Raw genomic sequence first — 18,230 nt, forward strand, 5'->3', positions numbered from 1 at the left:
TACCCCCCAATAGCTATGAGAGTGTGTGTTTATCCCCGCCCTCACCAACTCTGATATAGTCCACGTTTTAATTTTTGTCAATCTGCAGGAGGAAGAAAGAGTAAGAAAACTATCTTGTACTTTCAGCTTGCATTTCCTCAAATTCCTTGTTTCTATCCTTTGCCAATTTTCTACTGATTGCCTTTTTCTTTTTGATTTATGATAAAATAGGACTAATAATTCTCATGGTACACATGGCAAATATTTTCCTGTATATCGTTTTTTTTAGTTAATAGACTTTTTTTTTTAAGACCAGGTCTAAGTTTTCAGAAAAACTGATGGGCAAGGTCAGCATTCCTACATACCCTCCCCTCCACACACACAGTTTTCCCTACTATTTATATCTGGAATTCCTGTGGTATATTTGTTACAACTGGTGAACCAATACTGTTACTTTATTATTAACTAAAGTCCGTAGCTTGTTACCGTTGATTCTTTGTGTTGTACGTTCTGTAGGTGTCTTGACAAACATATAATAAGGTATCCATCATTATTGTGTCACTGCCCTAAAAATCTCCTGTGCTCCACCTATTCACCCCTCCCCACCCCATCCCACCCCCACCAAAAAAAAAATAAGAAAACCCTGGCAACCACTGATCTTTTAACTGCCTCAATAGTTTGGCCTTTTCCAGTTGTCATATACTTGGATTCATACAGTATGTAGCCCTGCAGGTTAGTTTCTTTCACTTAACAATATCCATGTAAGTTTCGTCCATGTCTTTTCAAAGCTTGATAGCTCATTCCTTTTTATTGATGAATAATATTCTATTGTCTGGATGGACCACAGATTGTTTATCCACTCACCTACTGAAGGACATCTTGGTTGCTTCCAAGTTTTGGCAATTAAGAATAAAGCTGCCGTAAACATTTGTGTGCAGGTTTTTGCATGGACATAGGTTTTCAACTCATTTGGGTGTCAACCGAGGGGCATGATTTGGGATCCTATGGTAACAATGTTTTTTGTTTTGTAAGGAAAAACTGCCAAACTGTCTTCCAAGGTGTCTGAACCATTTTACATTCCCATCAGCAATGAATGAGAGTTCCTGTTGCTCCACATCCTCGCCAGCATTTGGTATTGTCGGTGTTTGCGATTTTAGACATTCTAATAGGTGTGTAGTGCTATCTCATTTTTGTTTTAATTTGCATTTCCCTGATGACAAATGATGTGGAGCATCTTTTTCTATGCTTATTTGCTCTCTCTATATCTTCTTTGGTGAGGTGTCTGTTAAGATCTTTTGTCCATCTTTTAATTGCGTTGTATGTTTTTTATTGGTGAACTTTAAGAGTTCTGGATATTTTGGACATTAGTCCTTTATCAGACATGTGTTTTGCAAAGATTTTCTCCCAAGTCTTTGACTAGTCTTTTCATTCTCTTATACCATTTGTTTATGATTTTTTTCATATAAATGTTTTAATTTTTACCTAATCACATCTTCTTTAGAGCTTCTGAATTTTGTCTCCTACTTAGGAAAATCTCTTCCAACTGACAATTATAAAGTATTCTATTTTATTTTTTCACTTTTCTGGCTTTTTTTCACATTGACATCTTTAATTCATTTGGAATTTTTTTCATGCTTGTGTATAGTTTAACATGAGACTCTAATTTTACTTTTTCTAAGAAACAACTTTCCCAATAACTTTTAAAATAGTTTATGTTTTTTTTTCCTATTTAATTGATATGCTACCAGTATCATATACTGAGCTAAATTCTTTCATACAGGTGAGTCCATTTCTGGACTTGCTATCCTGTTATCTTCCATCCTGTTAAATGAAATGTTATTTCATTTCTGTTTCTGGATTCTGCCACACTCTTTGAATTACTGTTGCATTACAGTTTGTTTTGATCTCTTTGATGTGCAGTTTTCTTAGCTATTCTTATACTTTTCCAAATGAATACCATGTCTAATTTCATTAAAAATTAATTTTGGGATTTTAACTGCGTTTTTGAATTTAATTTTTAGGTTAGTTTGGAATATATTTATAAAAGTGAATATTACCATTCATATCTTTGTTTGCTGTCTTCAGTTTGGTTGTTTTCTTCTGATAGGTCTCTTCACAGAGCTTGCACATTTGCTTTTAGATTTATTTTAGTATTGTTTATTGTTTTGTTGCTATTGTAAATGGGATAATTTTATTCTATTACATTTTCTAATTTAAAAAATATTGGTAGATAGGGAAAATATTGGTTTTTGTAAGTTGCTCTAGTCCTGAATTCTTTTTGTTTAAATGTGTTTTAGTAGGTTATCTTCATATTTCTAGGTAGATGATTATCAGCTGCAAATAATGACAGCTTTTCTTCTTTCCTTTCCAATAGCTATACTTCCTATTAATTTTTCTTGTTTTATTGACTTCCCTAGAATAACTGGTGTAATATTAAATCATAGTGGAGATAGTTGCCACTATTGTCTTTCTCTTGCCTTTCATGAAAAAGAGACAATGAACAAGTGATATTTTTTTTAAGAGAAACTAAATCAAGGACTTGGAAGGCTAGTCCAATATTTCATAGATTGGGATCAAATAACATTGATGTACCTTCTCATTATAAGTTCTATTCCCTCAGAAAAATTAAAGTGTCCCCAGTGAATATAGATATGCTCCATTTTACATAATGGTATGTCTCCAGAATGGTTGGTGTGGGCTCTCATCTTGATTTTAGTGGACTCTCCTGTGGCTAAGGTCACGTGTTTATATCTTTGGACTGCCATTATCTTCAACTTTGGGTAACAAAAACATTTTTAGTTTACGTTATAACCAAGACCTTCCCTAAAGAGGAGATGGGTTAACTATCCCAGCTTAGGAAGGTAATTTAAGGAAGAAGGGAAATGACCAAATATACTTCATGAGTGAATCACTAAATTTCCTCCCAAAATGGAAAGCAGAAGATGCAGGAGCACTTGCATCCCCTGAAGGTCCCTCCTCCCCGAGGTTTCCTACATCTTTCTTCCTGATGGATCAGATCTCTGTGTAGCATGAGTCGCTGGGCAGTCGCCAGGGGGGAGGTCAGGTCTCCTCTGCCTGGAGAGAGAGCTCACAGTCTTGGGTGGTCCTCCCACCCCGCTCCAAGGCACCGCCCGTCTTGCCAGAGGCCACGCTGAAGTCACGTCCATGGTCCAGCTGACACAAGCAGACCCGACTGGTTTCACTGCTTCCTCACTTTGAGAAGTGAGCAAGCCTGTTTTAAAACCTGGGCTTTCAATAGTCACTTGATATTTTAACTTGCTGGATTAAACCTGCTGAATAATCAAAGCCAGTTTGCTTATGTTGATAGAACCCATGTTACAAAACAATATTCCAAATTGCCTGTGTGCCTGAAACAGCTATCTGTTGATGGTGGTCATGAGGCGAAGCAAAGTGACCCTGACCTTGGGTCCCTGAGCTGGCTACGTTCCAGCTCACACACCACTGTGTTTTCCCGGTGGCTGAGCGCCTCCGAACAAGGCACATCTTCACCTGTGGATCCTCAGCACTTGGCATGGTGGTTGGCAGATAGGGACAGACGTCAGATGGACATGTGACTGTCCATCTGTCTGTCTGTCTGTCTCTGAAGGAGTAAACTACACTCAGCTCATTTCCTCTGCAACACACCCCTCCCAGTTAAGATTTTGATGGTCTCCTAATTGCAAACCCAGCATAGTTTTTGATCTATGCTTTTTATTTACTCATTCATTCAATCAACATTTATTAAGCACCTGCTGTGTACTATGTTCTGAAGATACAGTTGAGAATAAGACTGAAAAAAGCCAGCCCTTCTGGATTTTATATTCTAGAGAAGGAAGGCAGGCCACAAGCAAGTAAATAAATACGGAAATAAGACCATTTCAAATGGTGCTAAAGGCTACGAAACAAAGTCAAAAAGAAAATATGGCAAAGCAGCACTGGGCAGGAGTCGAGGTGTGCGGGGCAGACTCTGAGCCAGTCCTGGACGCTGAGACACAGCCAGGCCTGCAAGATGTGAGGGAGAGGAGTCCAGAGGGAACAGTGGGTGCAGAGGCCCGTGAGTGGGAGAGGTCTTGGTACGTCTGGGGAGCAAAAGCTGTAGCGGAGTGAATGAAGGTCAGAGGAGCTACATTGTGTAGATCTCTGTAGGCGGAGGTTTGGGCTGAGATGCTTATTTCCATAAAGGAAGGGCAGTAACCTGCCAAATCGCGCTTTAAAGTTCACCGCAGCTGCCACAGAGAATGGACAGTAGCAGCTATTAGGAGGCTCTTGCTGGTTTCCCACGTGAGAGATGCGGGGGTTGGACCAGATGGATGCAGGGTGAAGCATTTGGATTTGAGATGTGTTGTAGCGGCAGGGTGTGCGAGACATGCCCTAAGCTCTGACAAAACATCCAACTGCTCGCTTGACTCTCAGACTTACCCAGAGAGAACTCGTGGCCCTCCACCTCTGTCGTGGGCACTGCTGGGGCCCACCTCCCCAGCCCTTACTGGTCCAGTGCCCCCATCCTCCCATCCACCCCTCCACCCCCCCACCCCCTGGGGTGAATGTGGGCTTATAACTCACAGCTGCCCCCTGGAGGTAACGAGCTGGGAGCCACCTTGCCCGGAGCTTCCAATCTGCCTGGTCCCGAGGAGCCCATGGCCAGTGACAGGCACGGCCTCCAGAAGCCCCTGCCTCAAGGTCCGGCCAACCCTGTGATGCAGTTCACACCCAGAGCCGCCTGGTCCGAGGCATGGGCCAGACTCCAGTTCAGATCCGTTCCCGCTCAGCTCCTAGAGAAAAGGGCCAAGAGGACCCCAATGTTCCCATGTCCAGAGATATGGTTCAGAAAGGAGGACAGGACGTGGGGTTTGGCAGAAGCTAAGAGGAGGACGTGTTTGCAAAGTGCAGCAGCGGTCACCTGTGTCGTTTCCACAGAGGGGCTGCATCAAGGACAGAGAGCTGGTTGGTGGATTTGGCTTTCATAAGAGCTGCTTCAGAGCAGGTGGGGAGGTGGAAAGAGCCCAGGAGAGAGTTTATGACCTGAGGAACTGAAGATGCTGCAGAGTCCAACTTGGAGAAGCTTTCTGCGACGTGGAGAGAGATCCGGGGAATACTTTGCAGGGGGAAAACGGAGTCAGGAGAGGGCTTGTTAAAGAGGGGAGGTGCTGAGTCTTGTCTGTAAACAAATAAAAGATGCAAGAGAGAGAGGACAGTGGCAGAGCCGGGACAACTTTCTATCCTAACAGCTGCAGGGGCAGGGTCATGGGAGAAAATCAGGTCTCGGGGTGAGAAGACAAGGCAGTGCTTGACCGCTCCTATTTTCTCAATAAAGCATGAGGCAAGGTCATCGGCTGAGAGCAGAGTAAAGCAGAAAGGGACGTTGGATGTTTGAGGAGAGAGGAAAAGTCATCTCAGAGAGCAGAAAAGTGTATTCACTCAGGCAGCGTCTGGATGGCCAGGCAACGCTGCGTGCCCGTTAGAATCTGCGAGGATGAATGGGCATGAGCTCCAATCTGGCAGCATGGTCATGTGGGGTTCCTTCCATCTATGTTCTGCTGCTTGGGTGCAGGAGAGAAGTAGGCAGACAGCTGGGTTGAATGGGGGGTGAGAGGGTGTTTGCAAGGGAGGTTCCTGGAGCTCCACCTCTAGGGAGCCGCTGATGGGAGGCACTCTGTCTTCCTTCCCCGTCTCAGCCTCCTGGGTCCATTCCGAGAAAGTGAAAAATGGTCCCAGAAGCCAGCAGCGAGGCCGTGATACCCAGTGCTCGTGGAATGCAGCCGTGATCAGAGCACGCCCCCTCCCCGTGACCCGGTCTGGTGTTTCCCCGGCTTCTCATCAGTCCTCTTGTCAACTCTTTCTTGTGTCTCCATCATTGCCTCCAATCTGGGACGGCTCCTCAGCCCTTTTCTGTCGGGAGCCTTCACTTGTGAAGTACACAGGCCAGGTATTTTTTTTTTTTTTTTTTTGCAGTACGCGGGCCTCTCACTGTTGTGGCCTCTCCCGTTGCGGAGCACAGGCTCCGGACGCGCAGGCTCAGCGGCCGTGGCTCACGGGCCCAGCCGCTCCGCGGCATGTGGGATCTCCCCGGACCAGGGCACGAACCTGCGTCCCCTGCATCGGCATGCGGACCCCCAACCACTGCACCACCAGGGAAGCCCTGGCCAGGCATTTTGTAGAAGTCTACCCATTTCAGTCTGTCTGATAGTTCCTCATTCATTTCGGGCTGTGCCTTCTTGGCAGGAACTGCGGGAGCGGTGCTCTGTCCCCCTCTGTGCAACGCGTGCAGATTTGTCCTTCTACTTGTGTTGTTAACTGTGGTCATTTGTAAACTGGAGGATGCAGGCTTCTCTGTTTTTACCTTCATAATCAATTAGTGATACTTTGAGACTATAAATATCCTATTTGCAATCGTCCTTTTTTCCAATTATTTTAGCATTCATAAACAATTCTTGCCTGAAACAACTGTTACTGTGTTGTTTGCCAAAGGGTGCTTTTTGTCTAGCTCCAGCATTCACTCCACATTTATTACTTGGCTTTCGACCGTAAGGAAGAGTTGTCCCTTCTCCTCCGTTTATTTATTCACTTATCTATATCAGCATGCACTTACGGATTCTTCTAGACATGGTCGTATCCGTTCCCCTCATTATTATGCTGTAGGGAAATAAGAACTGGGAATATGTTAGTTGAATTTTAATACATGATTTTTGGAAACTACAAACCTGAAAGCATAAACGTAACAAAGAAAGGGAAAGAACAGTTTGCAGTTTGTCATCGTCTCTATAAAAGCTTTATCAGTTAAAAAAACATATTAATTAGAAAAACTGTTGTTATGAAAGGTAATTATTTTAAATATGTACTAATCACAATCATTGTAAACATATATCAAACATGCCGTATATATTCTGTACTAGCGAATGATATTTCTACTAAGCAGTCCTTTAGAATTTAAAGAGCAGTTCGTCTAACCAGAGGACTCGTGAGGTAGCAAAACACCTTGCTTTCTGGGGTTTGCTAGCTCCCGTGGCCTCGGTCTCACAAAAGGTAATTCCACTGATTCCTTTGTTCCATCCCCCCCAAGACTTCTGGGGGGTTATGTGTGCATATATACACTTTTTTTTTTCTTTTCCTACAGAAAATAGATAGGAAATGGCCATGGTTGTGAGCACGGCTGAGTGGCTGAGTGGCCTAATGCTAGCCTGTGCTCTCTGCAGCCTAATTAAAGGAAAATGGTTGTGCTTTCTATGAAGAGAGGCACAGAATAGGAGGAGGGGGCACAGGAAGGGAAGCTGAGCTCTAAGAGCTTGCCTTTCTCCACGGAATTAAACGCTAACCTCGCCTCCTCCTTTGAGTCCTGACTGTATCCAACAAATCAATGTAAATAGCTGGACAACTTCCAGGGCACTAGATTTCTCATCAAAATTCAATTAATGCAGCCCCCAGCAACATGCAAGGAAATACCGCAGATGGGCTGAAAGGGCAGGTACGTGGAGCTGGATGTCAACTGGTCCCCGGGCTCTGGGCCCAGAGGGCGGCCGGCCAGCTGCCCACTGCAGCCAAAGGTCTGGGCAGGTGATGTCACAACTTCAATGAGAATGGAAAGGTCAACTTAAATAGAAACAAAATTCTTAGCTATATAAAAATCATGCTATTTCTATGAGAAGACTGTTTTGCCCTGGCAAGTCAGGCAAAAAAGCAGGTCAGAAGATAATCTTGTCCAGCTGGGCGTTGGGGCGGGGGGCCCATGTCCTCACCCCACTAGTTTCCTCTCTGTTTCTGCATACATCCTACCAAGGGCTGGGTTCACTATTGTGACTGATTGGCTCACTCTTCATAATAAACAGGCAAAAAGAGGGAACTCCACGTAAACCTTTTATTTAACTTCCATCAGCTCAGACCAAAATGAGCAGTCGAGGCCACAGTTTATTTACTCCCACGTAACTCTCCAGGGCACGACAGAACTCCATGAAGGCTTGTCGTGAAGCCCCTCTTACCTGGATCTCAGCTAAAACGAATTTATAGTCTAAAACTGCAGCTACATGAGTTTATGCAGACACCCTGGAGTGGAGCAAAAGCAGTCCCCAAGAAGAAGAACTGCAGAATTATGCCAAAGAAAGACTTTCGATTACATGGCAAACAAAAAGGGTTTATTTTAATCATTTATTTGGTCTCTAACTCACACCAGAAAGGGTCTGAGGCAGCTTACACAAAGTATATGCAATAGGGTAATTAAGAACAACAACAGCAGTAATAATAATAACAAGAAGAAGAAGAACACAGTACACAGGCCCTCCGCCCTGCGCCAGGCACACAGCCAGACCCCTTTCCTGCAGTGTCTCCGAGAATTCTGATAGTCATTCTTTGCGGTAAGGACCATCATTATCCCCATTTTACAGCTATGAAGACTGAGGCTGGGAGGTTAAAGCAGCCCAGCTCAAGATTACATAAGCTAACAAGTGGCAGAGCTGGGATAAAAAGAAAGGCCATCAGTAAAAGGGCAGCCACGGGCAGGCCAGCAATGCGAAGCTGAGCCCAGGTGGAGAGGCTGCGCCCTTCACAGCGCAGGTGCTTCTGCAGTGAACTCGAACACTTAGCTTTGGGTTCCTTCCAGGACAAAGCAAGGAGGGAAATGTGTATCGGTGGCTAGATTTGCAGGGTGCCTGAGAGAAATGTATTCCATTTCCTAAGATGAAGCACAGCTTTTCCTGGGCTAAGTGTCCAGGATTCAGAAAAACAAATGGTCAGCAGACACATCTTTCAGAGAATCGTGTAGGAATAGCATTTCTGGAAACCAAGACTCCAGAGGCAGTCAGGCAGGACTCCAACCTCAGCACGATCTGGGCACCGACACAGACTCAGGACAAATGTGCTCTGGGATTCTGTGTTCTTACAGACTCGTGTTTGAGAGATAGCACATCCTCCTGGCACCTCGGCTCGGGGCCGAGGGTGCGTCCACTCACAGGCAAATAAATCACACTTGTTCCAGTGCATCCGGCAGACAGCAGCCTTCACACTCCAAGCCGCTCGGGACTGTCTCTCCTGGCACCTCTGCAGCCAGGCGGGGGCTCCCAGGGTGCCCAGCCGCAGGCAGTGTCAGCTTCTGGTTCCTGGCACACCAGCGTAACTGGCCAAACACCAGCTCTGCAGAGCCACGAGCTGACCAGCACTAAGAGAGAGGTTGCTTACAAGCCAGTCAGAAGATGGTGACTTCTGCCAAAGATCAGAATTTTGCTTTTAGCGCCAGGGCATCGAGAGGCATTTTTCCTTAGAGCAGTAAACATCCTTTATCTGGTGATGCCTGTTGTAGATTGCGACAACAACACTGTAGCCGAATTATATTCAGAGGAGACTTGGTTTTCTGTTATCTAGATCTTGTGCAGGTGACAATTACAACTGATCTCAAATAACTAGTCGGTTTTGCTTTGAAAATCATTCATCTTACCTTTCTAGATCTGCCTCGAAGCCATAAATGAACTAGATAGCGATTCTGGCAAACTTGAACTGGACCGGAAATAGTCACATCAAACTTCCATTTTGGTCTTCGGGGTTTTCTTGTCACAGTGTGTCACGGGGCTGTGTCTGCTTGTGTAATATGTGGCGTCCTTGAGCAAATCCACCACCCCAGAAATGTGTAATTTAATTTCCAAGCAAACCTAGGGCTAACTGGAAATGCTTATTTGTTCCTATTCTTATTTTTGAAAACTGTTTTGAAATGCATGAATCCACTTTCTTTTATGGGCAGAATAAAATGACCAGAATGCAACCTCACAGTGGGAACACAAATTGTTCTCCCCTGTCCTCTGCATTTAAGCCAACTCAGGCCAGATGGGGATGTGGACGACACCAGGGCTTTCCCATGGACTTGGAGGTGACTGTCACATATAGAAAGTAGTGTGTGTGTGTGTGTGTGTGTGTGTTTCCACAAGGCTTACTTTGGGGACAGGTTTAAATCTAGTTAAAGATATGTTCTCATTCTGGGAACTTCAACTAAACACACTCTCCCAATTTATGTAGATTTAACTGTAAGAAAAGATTGTTAAGTAGATGTTGTGGCGTCTATTGGGTATCATGGCAGACAATGTATGTTCTCTCTTTGCTCTTCAGAATCCTGAGTTATAGGATGTTATTTTGTACCTAAAATAAATGACAATGATCCCCAGACTCCCGGCAGCCAAGGAAGCCATTTGACCGAACTTAGCCAGTAAATATAAATAGAAGTACTGTGTGAGATTTCTAGGAATTGTTCCTAAAATAAAGAATAAGGACCCTCATTTTCCCTTTTTCCATCCAAGAACATATCTATGATGACTGGAGCTCAGCAGCCATTTTGCTCTGTGAGGCCAAGGGCCCTATGGTTAGTGCTGTGATCTGATGTCTATGGAACCACCGTGCCAATCCTGGACACCCCACCTAGACTTTCTTTATATGAACAAAGTACCGCTATGCCTTTTTAAAGCCAGGGTTATTTTGAACTTTTTGGCAAACACTTGCCCGAGAGGGGTGACATAGAAATGCAGCGACAGAAAGGACGCAGATGTGAGGGCAGCCGCCCCACCTGGCCCTCCTCCCCACCCCCGGCCCTCCACTCTACCACATCCACCCTCGTGTGTGCACTTTGGGGGTGGGGACCACAGTGCCCAGCAAAGCATCTGCCACCAATGGCTGTGATGGAGTAACAGCAAAGAATCGCCCCCCTAGGTTGTCCCCCTCGTTGCCACTTTGCAGCCACTGAGGTCAGCTCTGGCCGACGCCTCAGACAGAGAGGAGGGGAGAGCACGGCGGAGAAGGAGCAAGCATTCGCTGAGGGGTGGGCAGAGGCGGCAGAGAACAGAGGACCAGACCAAAATGGGTGTCGGAGGGAAAGACAGAGGGCTTTGAAAGGCCTCACGGAACCTGTTAGGAAGGATGAACGAATGGACAGAGGATGGAAGAAGAAAGGAAGACAGGACAGCATATGTGTTTTGGGCACACATACTGGCCTGGGGAAGGGGACGGGGGCAGGTGGCTTCAGAGAACATGTTTACACACCTGCTTCTGTTACCACCCCTTCGAGTCAAGTCCCGACAAGGGTCCTCCGGCCCCGTGTTACTTGTGCCAATAGAACAAGATGGAGATGGGCTCAGAGCGGAGGACAGCTTTCTGCTCTGATCACGGAAGGGAGGGGTGCAAGAGCACCCTAGAGCACAGGCTCTCTGGGACAGGCCTTGGGCGGGACAGGGATGGGGACAGGACTGCTTTTAGGGGTCTCACCGGCGGGAGGGACGGGGTTCTGGGGGGTGGCGGGGTAGCTGTGCTGCTCCGGCCCCGGGCCCAGAGCTGGGCACACCCTCTCTGCACACGCCCAGCTCAGCTAGGGTGTCGGTTCTACAGCTGGGAACTCTAATCCGACACGTTAGGTGCGAGGCATCTGCACACAGTCCCCCTCCGGGCAAGTGAAACTAGACTGAGCACAAAAGAAGAGTTAGACCTTATCACCCAGATTCCATCTCATTTTTCCTGGGTACCCCAGTGGGCTTTGCTGGTGACACCTCCGTGTCACCCAAATTGCTTAACCAGAACTGGTGGGCACACCACATGCCCACCGTGGCCCCAAAGGTGAGGGATGCTGGCCGGGCTGGTGGATGGACCACAAGGGACTGCAGGGGCATCTGTCCATTGAGTTGGTTGCCGCCGTAGAACAACGAGGACCCAACGTGGCCAAATCTGACCTTTTAGAGAAAGGCCGAAACTCCAATTTCCAAATGCTGTTCAGGCCAAAGCAAAGACGTCTCTAGGTCACACCTGGCCCCCAGGGTGTCTGCAACCTGGATGATGGACCCTGTCGTCTGTCACTTCCTTTCTTCTGCATGTGGAGTGTCCACAGGAGGGCCGAGGTGCCCCAGCCACGCTGCAGCCCAAAGGCTGAGGCTTCCTGCTGGGTGTCACCTACTCCCAGGCCTGGCAGGAGGAGAATGTCGGTCCTCCACCATGAGTCTGTGGTGCTGTCAGTACAAGAAAGGGCCTGGACCACGAGAACATCATGCTCCCGGGAAGGTCTGCGGGCCCCCCAGCTGCAGTGCCCCCCAACCCCCAGGAGAAAAGGCAACTCTTGGGTGAGTTTCCAGCTTGAATAAACCTCTGTGCAGGTGTGAGGGGCAGCTGGGGACCCTCTGATCGGGTCCAAAAGCAAAAACTGACTATTATCACACTAAGATAAAATGAGAATGCTTTTCATTAAAAAAAAAAAAAAAATCTTGGAGGGCAAGGTGTGTTTCTTCTCTGCCACTCTCTGCCTTTTCCAACTGTTGTGTAGTGTAGCATTTCCAGTTGCTCTTCTGAAACGCTCTCTCCTTCCCTACCTGCTGCTGAAGGGCCCTGGCCTTGGGCTTGAGATCCAGGATCTGAAAGAACAGCATTTATCCACCTATCTTTCCCCTCAGACGCGTCCTGCTTGTCCCATGGCTGGCGAGTGCAGCCTCACCGGCGTGTCTTGTCCATTTGCTTTTCTCAGCGTCCGGCGTGGCCAGTGGCAGAGCTGGTTACCAGATCCCTACCCCATTGGTGTGATGGTGTCCATCAACTAGGCCGAATGACCAGACGAGGACGAGCTCTGGAGAAGTCTGACCAATTCCTTCACGATTGCACCACATCGACCAGAATGCTTAATTCAGTTCCACAAGTTGACATTTCTTGGGCCTTCTGAGAAAAGTGTATCGTTTGCAAAAGTCACGGAGAATCTAAGTCCCCCCAAATAAACCAGGCCAGCCGTGGCAAGATGAACAGAGACATTCACACCTTCTGTTTGGGTCCTGGAGCGTTCGTGTAAGCTTTTTCTCATGGCTGTTTAGAAATGAATTTCATGATGCGAACACCCAAGTCTACACAGCCACTTAGAAACCACACGTGGCCGTGCTCTTACCAGACAGTGTCTCCTGAAGATTGCGCGGCCGCCAACGATGGAGGTCTTCCATTTTGAATGTAAACTGGGAAAGAAGCAATTGTTTTCTATTTTTTAAATTCACAGTGTTCACGGAAATATACATTTCCCCAAAGGTCAGCACTAATGCCAGCTATCCAAAGCCCCCGGGGCCGTTAATGCAGACCTGCCCCCCACCCCACCAGCCTCGGCAAGGATTCCAGAAGCCCCTCTCCTTTCTACGGAGAAGGAAAGAAACTAAAGCACAGGAGCCATTCAGTTTGGGGGAAAAACTAGACCTAAAGCTTTTCCTAAAGTAAAACTTCTTTCTAACATTATATCAAAAGGAGACGATCTTCACTTGACGAAATGTTCTCATCCATTGCAAAATGAGTTCTGTTAAATTCAAAGCTCTTCCAATTTTAAGAATGAAGGCTGCCATGTTTCCAGGATGATTTCAAGGAGGCCCACAGGGGTCCATGCCACTCAAAATCCCCTCTTGCCCACCCTAAACGGAGTCACCGCACCAGCGCAGAAGCTCCCCACAGAGCGGGGAGAAGCAGGCCCAGGTATCCTCACCGGCTCCTCCAGTCTCCTGAGAACCAGCCCGTGCTGGAAGCCGTGGGGACCCGTTGCCCACCATGCGTTAGAGGTTAAGACACTCCCTGCGTCAGCTTTCCCGCACGGTCAGAAGTGTTCCACGCACTGAAGTGGGTGGAAGCCTTCAGGCCACGAGTTAGCTCCACAGAGGAGGTTTGCACTGGATGTGGGCATGGATGGCACTGGGGAGGTGCAGACGTGGACACGGGTCCTCTGGGCTGCCCATCTGGCAGGAGGGCCAGGGTGGAAGGTGTCTGGAGGGGCTGGAGGAGGTGAGAGCCTCAGACCCTCCACAGGGATGCTGCCGTGGAAACACACACGGGAGGATTGGGCGTCTGAGCAACGCAGGAAAGATGGCGACAAACATAAAAGCGCCCACTGGTCTCTAACTCAGGCATTATAGTGGTTTCAAGATTTGCAAGTCCACAACTCCCTGAAGCTTTTCTAGAAGCTGCTGAGACCTAAGAGGCAGGGACCATCCTGGCACAGCTGCGCTTGAGTGTCTGGGCTTAGGCATTACTGATGCTTTGGTCCAAGAAGCTACCGTCTGAGGAGATCAACATCACCCCTCTCAGTTGATGCCTTCCAAGGTGGCCGGCTCCGCATCAGTGCCTTTGCTCCAGGAATTAGATGGGTGTTGGATGTCGGCCTGGGTCTGTGGGGGCCCAGAACCCCAGCCAGAACCCCCATCAACTCCATTCATTCAGGATTCAGCAGCCTTGAGTCACTCAGACCTCTGACAGGTTTCCACGAGTGCCCCCCGGACCTCCTCTGCCCTCCCTCCGGGCCTCAGGGCTCAGGCAGACCACCCTTCAAGCCTGGGCTCACCCACGGCTCTCCCCCTGTTCCCATGAGGCTCGCTCTTTGGTACTACTGCCCATCTTGGGGCACTTTGCAGTGTTTTGTCGCCTATGTATTTAGCAGAACTTTACTCTATATTAATGAAAGACCAATCAGGGCCAGGCAGCATGGAGTGTATACCACGCTGTGTGCCGTTTACGCATTCATTATTCCTTCCTTGGTTCAGTGAACATCTATAGGACGCCTGTTGCACACAGGTGCTGAGCTAGACAGCCGTGGAGCTATCACACAGCACGTGTGAGTGCATTTCTGCCTCCAGGATCATCCTTCCTGCCCATCACCTTCCTAAGCTCAACCCCTACCACCCCACCCCACCCCCCACCCCCGCCCTGCTTATCTCTACTCCGCCTCCTGGAGGGCCAGGCACATTCCTGCCTCCAGGCCTTTGCACCTGCTGTTCCTGGAAGGCTCTTTCCCCAGAGCCCCACGTGGCTCACTCTCTCCTGTCTCTGTCCCTCGGGCTTTACTCACTAAGTCACTGTCTTAGGGGAGAGCCTTGCTCTGTGTCTCCCGTCCTCGCTTGATTTATGTTTCCTCCTAAGCAGTTCTTATTTGCATACTGAACATGGACCTATTTATCACTTGGATATAAGCTCCGCGGTGGCAGGGATGTTTGTCTGTGTTGGTCCCTGCTGGTTCCCCAGTACCCAGGACAGTGCTGGTCACAGAGTGGGTATGGAGCCCACATTAGTGGAATTCATAGTTGGATGAAAATATGACCTGAACAACAAAGTAGGTAGTTAAGGATGAAATTAGGTCCTATTCTGGTCAGGCGAACAGGTGATAGGTACTGAGCCGTGTGGCTGAGTGCCAGGTTGATTGTACGCATGCTTGTCACTGCCCCGGTCCTTTAATGCCTCGGTGTCCCTGGGGCTCGTCACCTCCTTCCCAAGAATTAACTTGTCTCGGAAAACAGAAGGTGCTCATCTGCACGTGGGCACCAGTTTTTCTTCCGCTGGACACACACGTGACATCCACTAACAGTCCCAGGAACAACAAACTCACATCCAGAGGAGCTCACATCACCCACGTGTCTCTAACCATGAAGGAGCGAAGTTTCCTGTTCCGAGACACTGAACATTAAGACAAAGTAAGAGTTAAAATACCAGTAAATGTTCCTGGCTCTTCCAAGAATGCATCAAATATTCAGCAATCCCCTGTAAATAAAGGATGGCCATACTGTCTTCCACATAAGAAAGCATGTGTTCAAACAGTTTTCAGGGCAAAGTTAGCAAATAGGGCCACCAACAGAACTGCTCTCTGAAGAAAGATTCAATTAGGCGTCCGTGCAGTTGCACGAAGGCCGTGTTGCAACACCGAGGTGGCCTGTTTTTCTGGTCATTATTAATCCAGAAACCTTAATGATGAACAACATTTGTGTTATTGTCTCCCCAAATTTAATTTGTTTATGCAGCAGTTCAGTTAATCCTGCAATCTGTTTTTCTCAAACGAGGGCAGATAATGGAGACACCGTTCTTTACAAGTCTTCAGGCTTTTAAATTCTGATAAAATCAGGGTTCTTCACTGGGTCTTGCCCCAGCTCTGAATTAAACCACTTTAAATGTAATTATGGAAGCTGGCCTTACATCAGGGACATCCATTTACAAAATTGATTGGCCATGCTGTTCCGCGAGCCATTTCATGAGCAAACGATCGCAAAAGGGCCAGAACCGTGATTTATAAAGGCAAAAAAAGCAGGTAAATACTTTATCAGTGGTAATGAGAAAGTTTCCAACTAACTGAACCTTTTTCTTCCCTCACCAGCTACTTCATGGAGCCGTGGTGCATGGCCCTCTTTCACGATCGTTTTATTGATCTCCGGAAAGAGTTACGCCAGATCTTATCCTCCAAGGAGGTGAGAGTGACTAACAGATATGTAGGTTATTCCTTGCAAATTAGAAGCAGTTACAGTTGTTGATCATTTAGACTTTTCCCTACATTCCCACTTGACGGTTTCACTTTGAAAATCAACTGTCCCTCACAGAAACAAACTAAGGAGTAGGTAAACGTAGATGGTGATATTTCAGGGAATGTGGATTGTTCCAATCTTTTATGCGGGGCAGATTTGCTTTCCACTTTTACAAGTACCTGTACTTTCATTATCCGCGGACAGTGAGGGCTGAAAGCGCGGTGTGGGTGGCATCTCCTTGCCCTCGAGCATGAAGGCTGCGTTCCTATAGTTTCTGTCCGCGTTTGCCAGCTGTTCGCTAACCATTCGTGTGCGTGTGTTGTTCCAAAGGTGTCAGGGGACTCAACAGGTGTCGAAATGCACTCCTTTTATAACCGAAACTTCTTTCTCCAAGCAACGTAGGATTAACTGGAAGTGAGGCTGCACACCCCGCAGGCTCCGTACTCGGCAGGAAATTGGACTCTGCCGTGTACGTAGTGAAATATTTGTGGAAATTTATCTTTTTCAACACCTAGAGTCCTTACCGGAGTTGTGGGGAGTTTACATCTTTGGTCAAACGTGCATTCTAGACTCCTCCTCGATTCACTCGGACGAGAGCTGGGGCTCAGCTGACCTTCCGCCTCGTCCGACTGTCTAGACGGGCAGGTTCTGCGTCTCTGTGTCGCCTCCTCGTGGGTCCCCGGGGTGTGGGCTGCCACACCGGAGGCACAGATGCAGCCCAGGTCCCCAGGCCCCTCGTTCTAGCCGCTGCAAGCCCCACCTCACCGAACCACACAGGGACCCTCTGAGGTGGGTGGAGGCACTGTTGTCATCACCTCCACTTCACCCATGAGGAAGCTGAAGCCGAGAGACTTCACGCAACCCAAGGGTCTCCCGCTCCCAAGCCAGGGTTGTCGGCCCTGGACCACAGCGGTGGCTGGTACCCTCTCCTCATTGCCCCGCCCCTGTTCAGTTTCATCCCTGGGGGGGTCCAAGCTGGGAAACTGACGTAATTTTACTAATCAGACGTAGATTCAGATTGGGAAACATAGGTTTAAAGTTTAAACCAAACTCAATTCTCTTTGATGCCCACAAAGATAGGAACCAGGCGGGGAAGCGTACCCAAGGGAAGCAGAGGGGCCGACGGCTAAAGGCCCAGGTCAGCCACGGCAAGAGTCATTCAAATTGGAAATGAGAATAGTAATGAGATAGAGAGATTTAGGATGTCACAGGTCAGCCAGGTCCCTGCACTTCGTTCGGGGCTGTGAGGAAGTCGGTCCACATTAAAACATGACCCCGAGCTGGAAGCCTGGTGCTCACTGAGCTTGGCTAAGCTCCCTCCCAGGACAACCTGCAGCTCACCACTGCCCCATAAGAAGGAGTCATCAGTATTCTCGCTATTCCATCAACATTCTATGCCTAAACCTTCTAAACCCCAGATCTGAACTCCTCAGTTAACCTTTTGCACAGAGCCAAGCGGTTTTTGGTGTCAAGTTTAAAAGGGAAACTTTCCCTTCATTTTCCCAAGCACGCATCCTCAAACGCAATGGTGGCTGCTTCTCATGGCGCCCGCTGAGACTCCTGAAACCTTTTAGGCAGGAGAACATGTTTGCCGTGGGTCAGTCTGCAGTGCGTAAACTCGGCCTGGCAGTGGGCCCTGGCAGGAGAGCAGGGAGACTGCAAGTGGCCTTTGCAGAAGATGCTCTAAGGCTTCCCCAACCATCCTCATGGGTTCTCTACATTTCCAGAAAGGGGAACCTCTGCAAGAAGAGCCTCCACTGGGGGACTGTTCTGACATCTGTCAAGTGCAAGGGCCACAGGAGGCGTTGGGGCCTGTAGTGGTGTCTGCCTGTAGCTCAGATACACATGGAACAGGGACTCAGAGAGCTCGGGGGGAGAAAGGGAGGGCTTGTGTGCGAGCACGGGGCACAGAAGAATGGCCCCAAGGAAGTGCCGGCCACCAAAAGTCAGAGTGACTGTGACAGGTATGGTGGAGACAGGCCAACAGTGGAAGTGGTAGTCATACAA

At 47.9% G+C, this 18,230-nt stretch overlaps 1 protein-coding gene across 1 annotated transcript in view; it reads left to right on the forward strand.

Moving 5' to 3' along the window:
- Nucleotides 1-18,230, forward strand: part of CFAP61 (cilia and flagella associated protein 61) — a 255,126-nt gene that overhangs the window by 231,150 nt on the left and 5,746 nt on the right. Inside the window, exon 26 of the mRNA XM_067707353.1 lies at nucleotides 16,079-16,169. Coding sequence (XP_067563454.1) covers nucleotides 16,079-16,169 — 91 coding nt within the window. The remainder of the gene's footprint in view (nucleotides 1-16,078; nucleotides 16,170-18,230) is intronic.

This window comes from Pseudorca crassidens, chromosome 15 (genome assembly GCF_039906515.1).
Source record: "Pseudorca crassidens isolate mPseCra1 chromosome 15, mPseCra1.hap1, whole genome shotgun sequence".
In the NCBI taxonomy this organism is placed as follows: Eukaryota; Metazoa; Chordata; class Mammalia; order Artiodactyla; family Delphinidae; genus Pseudorca; species Pseudorca crassidens.